This window comes from Armigeres subalbatus, chromosome 1 (assembly GCF_024139115.2).
Source record: "Armigeres subalbatus isolate Guangzhou_Male chromosome 1, GZ_Asu_2, whole genome shotgun sequence".
Taxonomy (NCBI): domain Eukaryota; kingdom Metazoa; phylum Arthropoda; class Insecta; order Diptera; family Culicidae; genus Armigeres; species Armigeres subalbatus.
Genome location: NC_085139.1, coordinates 7,773,232 through 7,782,428, shown reverse-complemented (window position 1 = coordinate 7,782,428; position 9,197 = coordinate 7,773,232). Strand labels below are relative to the sequence as shown.

General features: G+C 42.2%; 2 protein-coding genes across 2 annotated transcripts; both read right to left on the bottom strand.

Annotated features, from left to right (window-relative positions):
• Positions 1-331: 331 nt before the first annotated feature.
• On the bottom strand, positions 332-4,191 carry LOC134220679 (actin-87E). The gene is made up of 2 exons (XM_062699788.1): positions 4,036-4,191; positions 332-1,838 (listed from the first exon to the last, which is right to left on the bottom strand). The coding sequence occupies exon 2, from the start codon at positions 1,814-1,816 to the stop codon at positions 686-688; it is 1,131 nt and encodes a 376-aa protein (XP_062555772.1). The 5' UTR covers positions 1,817-1,838; positions 4,036-4,191; the 3' UTR covers positions 332-685.
• A 314-nt stretch (positions 4,192-4,505) lies between these two features.
• Positions 4,506-5,862, bottom strand: LOC134220688 (actin, cytoplasmic-like). The gene is made up of 2 exons (XM_062699794.1): positions 5,341-5,862; positions 4,506-5,277 (listed from the first exon to the last, which is right to left on the bottom strand). The coding sequence occupies exons 1-2, from the start codon at positions 5,789-5,791 to the stop codon at positions 4,598-4,600; spliced, it is 1,131 nt and encodes a 376-aa protein (XP_062555778.1). The 5' UTR covers positions 5,792-5,862; the 3' UTR covers positions 4,506-4,597.
• Between the last annotated feature and the right edge of the window lie 3,335 nt (positions 5,863-9,197).

The following is a 9,197-nucleotide window of genomic DNA, read 5'->3' as shown; positions in this document are numbered from 1 at the left end:
GAGACAAAAAAAGCATTTCACATTTATTTCAATTCCTTTTTTTAACTATCAAGTCTATTGCATTTATTCTATCAAGTTTATCGAGTTGGCTGCTAATCGCAATTCGTCTGCGCAGTGTCGAAAAGTTGTCGTTTTTTTTTGCTGAGGCCAGTTGGTCTGTTTAATTTGAACACGCGATAATGAAGCGAAAACTTGACACTTTATTTGTAGCCCGACTGTCAATTCGTTTAGCGCATTGTTATATCTCCCTGGCATTTAACAGATTAATCGCAAGATTGATTGTGCTCTGGCTTTGATTTCGGATATAAGGAATATTAGAAAGGAAACACGCTCCAGTTTAAAAAGATCAACAAATTTATTCCTCGTTTCGTAAAATAAATAAGTATTTTTGAATGTCAATAAATAGGATGATGTAGAACGAAGGGTGATACAATTCTATATGATAATTAAAATGAAATAGAAGGATGCGCAACTAATTAGGCACGAATCTCGGACTCTGGGAAGGTAACTTACTCTTAAATTTGGTAAAACGTAAATTCTAAAGCACGATGAAAGTATAAGGCAGTCTTGAGACAATTCGATACGTTCGAACAGAAGAGTAATTTTTCGCAAATATTTTGCACCATTAAAGCTATCGGTAGTACAATTAAAACTGTTTGTGGCATTGTCCAGGTGGAAGCGCAGCTTAGAAGCACTTGCGGTGCACGATTCCGGGGCCGGATTCGTCGTATTCCTGCTTTGAGATCCACATCTGCTGGAAGGTCGATAGGGAGGCCAGGATCGATCCACCGATCCAGACGGAGTATTTACGCTCTGGTGGGGCGATGATTTTGATCTTGATGGTGGACGGGGCGAGGGCGGTGATTTCCTTCTGCATGCGATCGGCAATACCGGGGTACATGGTGGTACCGCCGGACATCACGATGTTGGCGTACAGATCCTTACGGATATCGACGTCGCATTTCATGATAGAATTGTAGACGGTTTCGTGGATGCCGCACGATTCCATACCCAGGAAGGATGGCTGGAAGAGAGATTCTGGGCACCGGAAACGCTCGTTGCCGATGGTGATGACTTGTCCGTCAGGGAGTTCATAGGATTTTTCCAGTGCAGTGGAAGCGGCAGCGGTGGCCATTTCCTGTTCAAAGTCCAGAGCGACGTAGCACAGTTTTTCCTTGATGTCACGAACGATTTCACGTTCGGCAGTGGTGGTGAAGGAGTAGCCGCGCTCGGTCAGGATTTTCATCAGGTAATCGGTGAGATCGCGACCAGCCAGATCCAGACGCAGGATGGCGTGAGGCAAAGCGTAGCCTTCGTAGATTGGGACAGTGTGGGAAACACCATCTCCGGAGTCCAGCACAATACCGGTGGTACGACCAGAGGCGTATAGGGACAGCACGGCCTGGATGGCGACGTACATGGCTGGCGAGTTGAAGGTCTCGAACATGATCTGAGTCATTTTTTCGCGGTTAGCCTTCGGATTCAGTGGCGCTTCCGTCAACAGAACGGGGTGCTCCTCGGGGGCCACACGCAGTTCATTGTAGAACGTGTGATGCCAGATCTTCTCCATGTCGTCCCAGTTGGTGATGATGCCGTGCTCGATCGGGTACTTCAGGGTCAGGATACCACGTTTGCTCTGGGCTTCGTCGCCGACGTAGGAGTCCTTCTGGCCCATACCGACCATCACACCCTGGTGCCGGGGGCGACCGACAATCGAGGGGAACACGGCACGCGGCGCATCGTCACCGGCGAATCCGGCCTTGCACATACCGGAACCGTTGTCAACGACCAGGGCGGCAACATCGTCGTCACACATTCTGCTGGTTGTGGTGGGTTAACTGCGTGGTGAGAAAATGCAGGAAAGGAAATGGAAAATTGTATTATTGCCATCTTAGATGAAGTGGTCAATCATTATGTTGAGATTGGAGAGAGAGAGATCTACATGATTTTATGTTGTCATAATTTTAATCGGCTTTGACTCTTTTTATCAACTTTTCAAACAAGTGATTAGTTCTGCTGAACGAATTAATGTACTACTATACCGTCGGAAATAAGTATAAAGACAAGAATACTTTTCATATATTTTCATCATGTTTGAGGATCGAAATCTCGATTCGTAGCGATTTGATTTGTCTGAAATTTTACAAGGCACCTGTTTTCAACTTGAACTATCGATCTTTGAGTGAATTTATTGATTTTGACCTCCGAATGTGGAAATAATTATAAAGACACCACTTTTATATGAGGCTCCATACAACAGAACTGTATTTCCAACAGAAACGCGTATAAGCAGAATATATGCGTAAATGCAGCATTAATTGTATAATAATTCAAGTCATTTTAGCCTGCTGGCAAAAAATTAACCCAATCGAATGGCTAAGAATCGAGATATTAAACTCCCAACAGGGCCAATTTGTATGGAAACCGAGTCTGTATTTATACTTATTTCCATCACTGTATCACATTGGTCAGAATCGTTCCGATGCTGTAGTCTTTGTTCAAACGAAGAAGAAAACACAGTGTTGCAAAAAAAAACCCTACTGTTTATCAATACAGATTGATTCTTATTCTGACGTTCGGTTGATTACTTTCGAAGGCTACCATGTCAAAAAGCTTTTTTTTTATTATTTTCTCGGTATTAAGTGAGAAGTCACCAAACTTAATAACGCTGATGCTGCCTTTATCGCAGTTAGCTTATATCAAGCTCTATCTGGAATAAGGGCGAATGTCGCAAGAGAGGATTCTCTTCGTCAACTTCCCCTCTTTTAAATAAAAGTGACAAGCAGCTGATTTCTTTGTGGTTTATCACCCCAGAACGATAAAACAATGCGAACTTGCATTCTGAGGTGATAAACTGTAAAGAAATCCTCTGCTTGACACTTTTATTCAAATGAGGGGAGTCGACGAAGAGAATTCTATCTTGCGACATTCGCCCTTTTACCAGATAGAGCTTGATATGGTTCGATGCATCATTTTCTTCATAACTTTCAAACGCAACGGTGAAACGTAATCAAATTCAATAGTGATCAAATCAAGCTCTATCTGGTAAAAGGGCGAATGTCGCAAGAGAGAATTCTCTTCGTCGACTTTCCCTTTTTTAAATAAAAGTGACAAGCAGAGATTTCACCTCAGACTGCAAGTTCGCATTGTTTTCTATCATGCTGAGATGATAAACCACAAAGAAATCCTCTGCTTGTCACTTTTATTAAAAAGAGGGGAAGTCGGCGAAGAGAATCCTCTCTTGCGACATTCGCTCTTATTCCAGATAGAGCTTGAAATAGGCTTTGCCCCCTGGTTAATTGACTGCTTCAATAGTCCATATTTAATATTTAAAGCACCCGAAACTGTTGGCGGTAGTGCACAAGACTTTTCCTTCGTACCGTTATTTACACCCACATCAAATGATACTCGAGTTTTCGTGCATTTTTTATTACTTCTCAAGTATAAAATGTAGTACATTTTTCAATACGATTTTCTCAATGGAAGATATATGGATCGTCACGGTGTTCAAATTGGAACCACTTCAACGTCGTTCACAAGTCGGAAACACATGCTCTGCTCGACGTCGACACTGCTATAAACAAAAGATATTTTAGTTACTAGATAAATATTGTCGCTGTCGTCGCTGTCCGGAACATCTTTTGCTGGCGAGGATAGGGGAGCTAAATGTCAAAGAAGAAAAATCCATACGATTTGACAGGTATGTACCACACATGTTTCGGACAGCAGAACAAAGGGAACCGAAGCGACAATCTTTATCTAGTAACTAAAATATCTTTTCTATAAACCCATAGTTATCTCATTGAAGTTTACAATCATCCAACCAGCAGCGATAGCACCAACAGATAGCCATTGGCAATTGCGCACGAATCTTGGAATCATCGTCGTCGCTGATAAACAACTACCGCTACCCTACCAAAGACAATCAGCGTAATCGCACTTCGCAATAATCAATTGACCCAAAACGAATCACGTGAATCACTTTTTTCCACCCAAACGAATCGCGGCCACACGATGCCCATATATGGTGCTCACCTTTAGCAGTTCAAACTTTCGACAAACACGAGGCTTTCTTCCCGACTGGGCTGGATTCAATGTTCTTGTTCTTGCGAGGACACAACTCGACAGATCTCCGGTACACTACTGGCTAATTGGATTTATAATAATCCAATATTTATACCCACCACGTTGGCCGTTGGCGTCGCGGTGCCCACTGGACGACGACAACGACGCTGCCGGGCGTGCGCGATTTTCTCGTTTTGGCGGCGGCGCCAGCGCCCCCGACCTCATCCCAAATACGGATGGGAGAGAGAAAATCGGCATATTTCCCGACGCGCGTACGAGAATATTGGAAAAACGGTCGAAATTTTCCCCAAGGTGCTCGAGACATCAGCAGACTTACTCGTTGTTTACCTATTTCTATTTCGAGTCGTTATCTGATGTACGCGCGGGGATAAACGAAACCATCTGAATTGCTTTAGATTGATTAGAATCGGACACTGGAGTGGTGTTCAAGGCTTTCCTTATATGGCGTGATTCAGTCTATACAGTTTTATTATCGAATTTTTTTTATCAGTTGTATAACAGAGGATGATACTTAGAAGCACTTGCGGTGAACGATTCCGGGTCCGGATTCGTCATATTCCTGCTTTGAGATCCACATTTGCTGGAAGGTGGAGAGTGATGCCAGGATCGATCCGCCGATCCAGACGGAGTATTTGCGTTCTGGCGGGGCGACGATCTTGACCTTGATCGAAGGCGGAGCGAGCGTTGACAGTTCGCGCTGCATACGATCAGCGATTCCGGCGAACATGGTAGATCCACCGGACAGGACGGTATTGGCGAATAAATCCTTACGGATGTCGACATCACACTTCTTAATCGAGTTGAACACCGTTTCATGAACGCCAACGGTTTCCATTCCGATGAAGGATGGCTGGAATAGAGTTTCCGGACAGCGGAACCGTTCGTTACCAATGGTGATAACCTGTCCGTCCGGCAGTTCATAGGACTTCTCCAAGCTGGACGAGGTAGCAGCAGTTGCCATCTCCTGTTCAAAGTCTAGGGCGACGTAGCACAGCTTTTCCTTGATGTCACGAACGATTTCGCGCTCGGCGGTGGTCGTAAAAGTGTAGCCACGTTCGGTCAAGATGGTCATCAAGTAATCGGTCAGATCACGACCAGCCAGATCCAAACGCAGGATGGCGTGTGGCAGGGCATAACCTTCGTAGATCGGCACAGTGTGGGAGACACCATCTCCAGAGTCGAGCACAATACCTACAGAAAAAAATCAATCACATCAAACTCAAACATAAACCTTATTTTTTTCAAAAGCCTTACCAGTCGTACGACCAGAAGCATACAAGCTCAGCACAGCCTGGATGGCAACATACATCGCTGGCGTGTTGAAGGTCTCGAACATGATCTGAGTCATCTTCTCGCGGTTAGCCTTGGGGTTCAGTGGTGCCTCCGTCAACAGGACCGGATGTTCCTCTGGGGCCACACGCAGCTCGTTGTAGAACGTGTGGTGCCAGATTTTCTCCATGTCGTCCCAGTTCGAAACGATTCCGTGCTCGATCGGGTACTTCAGGGTCAAGATACCGCGCTTGCTCTGGGCCTCATCGCCCACGTAGGAGTCCTTCTGGCCCATACCGACCATCACACCCTGGTGCCGGGCACGGCCCACGATCGAGGGGAACACGGCACGCGGTGCATCGTCACCGGCGAATCCGGCCTTGCACATTCCGGATCCATTGTCGATGACCAACGCGGCAATCTCTTCGTCGCACATTTTGTTCGATTAACAGAGCAGCAATTCCACCAAGCCCAAGGTTCACTTCAAAGTCGACTAAAGCACGTCCCAGCGATTGATTGGTCATTTATAGTTAATAGATAAGATTCGAGGCTTTTATCAGTTTCAACGGGCCCAATTGTATATGTGCCCCTTGCTGATTAGAATCGTAAGACAAAAAATAATGGAACTCGGAGACGTCATAACTTCAGCTCAACTGTGATCACAATACTCACCTTTTTTGGTTATTTGCAAAGCAGGCATACGAGTAACCGCGAGTCAGCGGATTTTCGTCTGTTGCTTGTATTTGGATGGGAACGGCTGAATTTCGACACGTGGGTGGACGATTCGCGCTCACGTTTCTTACCGTATCTGGAGCGATTTGGTCTTGGTAATCGGCGTTTGGTGGTGTCGAAAATAGTTAATGCTGTGAGTAATGCGTTCACACGGTAGGTCACGTAACGTTATTTGTCAAATTTATCTCGGTTTATGCTTTTATTCACTTGGTAAGATATGTATGTCTTGCATGAAATATTATTCGCTTACAGAAATTAAAAACAATGATTCAATGAGATTTCTCATTTGTTTTGTTTCTTCATAAATATTTCGGTCGTATTTCTGCAAATTTTTGGAGACACACTTTTTGGAATTCAGCATTTCCTCACAACAAGTTACATTCGACGGGGAATTCGTTCCCATTTTTTTTATTGAAAATTGACCTGATCGGACATTGCATTTCGGAATTATTGCAAAATCACTGTTTTTTTCAAATAAAAAAAATCGAAAACGGAGAAATGCTTTTTTTGACGGTGGCAATAGCGTGTTTCGCCCTTCGGTATCTTGTAGCAATAAGTGTCGCGCTGATAATCCTCTCATAATCTCAAATATGTTGTAAGGATGTGGCCGGCATCATCATTGGTCTAAGGTTAAAGAAACTCTAAAGCATGTAGGGTAGGATGGGGCAAGATGGGTCGCCTAAGGCGAACCCTCAATGTCTCAAAACAAAAACATTTTAATTTAACTTTTAAACGTGGATCTATAAAAATCGTTCATAATCTATAAACCTGAGGTATGAAATAACAAAAACACCACTTTTTATTTCATTTTGAGTCATTAAAGAGGAAGTCTATTTTTCTGTCAATCAAAAAATGACGGGGTAGGATGGGTCAAACAGGGGTACGCCGTTTGGCATAAACTAATTTGGCATAATAGTCGTTTGGCATAATGGTCGTTTGGCATAATTGATTAAAAACAATATATATACTCAGAAATATTACAATTCTTTCAGAATTGTTGTTATTGGCATTTACACACTTAAAATAAATCGCCGAATTCGGTAAAATTTTACCGAAATCTCAACAACAGAACTGTTCGGTGAGTTGGCTACACGTTCGCCTTATAAGCGAATGGTCATGGGTTCGATTCCCAGCCCCTCCACAAAAACCCTTGTCAGTCGCCGGAAGCGCAGTTCGTCGTATGGTGGCGTTTTGGGAGACGCGCCTAACCGACACGGCTGCCTGATGACGACTGACAAAACTGTTCTTCTCGGAGGCATTCCTCCAACGATCCTCGATAAATGGCAACCGGACAAAGCAACGATCATTGGATAACACCATACGGACAAATGAACACAATGGACTCACGATGCGATGAACTAGCAACGACAACAATAACGAATTAGGGATATCTAAAATAGATTCGTATCCGTACCATTTGAATCTTTTTCCCAGAATATATTTACTAATTCCTCAGAACGTATTATTCCCCAAAAAGTGAAAGTAAAAGTAATTCTATTTTATTTCTATTTTTGTTCGTATCATTTTTTTTTTAAACCATACGGTTGGTCGAGATAAGGCGATCGAGTGACAATAAAGTAGAACCAAACTGTTCCTCCTACAAAGTCATAATCTCCACATTAGAATGTACACGATGCTCAAAAACGGCCCTGGCCCTTCTTACCCCGTGACCCATTTTGTCCCACCTAACCTTACAGTGAGAATGGTTTTCTAACCCCAATAGGACTATTGAATTGGTTTACTGTGATCTGTGTATATGTGTTGTTCTTTACTAACAAATACGATGTGCATAGTAAATGATGCTAATCTAAACTATGTTTCCGTCTTTTGACGTAGAATTACGTCCTTCGGTAAGATAGGAGGGTCATTGCAAAGTTTCAAAGGAAGTACGAGCCAATAACTCAGACGTTTTTCAACGGATTTCGGATATTTTGGAATGAATCGATCAGTACACTCTCTAAGATTCTATAGAACTATTGTAAACAATTGATTCAATGCATTTAACTATTGAAAAATTCAATTTCGCCAGCCAATGTTGAAATTGCATTTGAACAGTAAATTGCCTACATTTCGGCTTTAACGGATGGCTTAACGTGAACATGCATAAAATGTTAATAATCCACTATCGCACTATACGGAATTATACTTTCAGTTTGCGGTCGTATCTTTGATACACTTCTCTACTCTTTTCAATATTTTCCATTTATTCTTTCTTCATTCTTTTGACGTATGATTACGGTCAGGAAGTATGGGATATTCAGCCATCTTTCAACTAATTTGGTAGATTTTGGTATCAATCGATCGATGAACTCCTGATGATGATGATGATGATGATGATGATGATGATGATGATGATGATGATGATGATGATGATGATGATGATGATGATGATGATGATGATGATGATGATGATGATGATGATGATGATGATGATGATGATGATGATGATGATGATGATGATGATGATGATGATGATGATGATGATGATGATGATGATGATGATGATGATGATGATGATGATGATGATGATGATGATGATGATGATGATGATGATGATGATGATGATGATGATGATGATGATGATGATGATGATGATGATGATGATGATGATGATGATGATGATGATGATGATGATGATGATGATGATGATGATGATGATGATGATGATGATGATGATGATGATGATGATGATGATGATGATGATGATGATGATGATGATGATGATGATGATGATGATGATGATGATGATGATGATGATGATGATGATGATGATGATGATGATGATGATGATGATGATGATGATGATGATGATGATGATGATGATGATGATGATGATGATGATGATGATGATGATGATGATGATGATGATGATGATGATGATGATGATGATGATGATGATGATGATGATGATGATGATGATGATGATGATGATGATGATGATGATGATGATGATGATGATGATGATGATGATGATGATGATGATGATGATGATGATGATGATGATGATGATGATGATGATGATGATGATGATGATGATGATGATGATGATGATGATGATGATGATGATGATGATGATGATGATGATGATGATGATGATGATGATGATGATG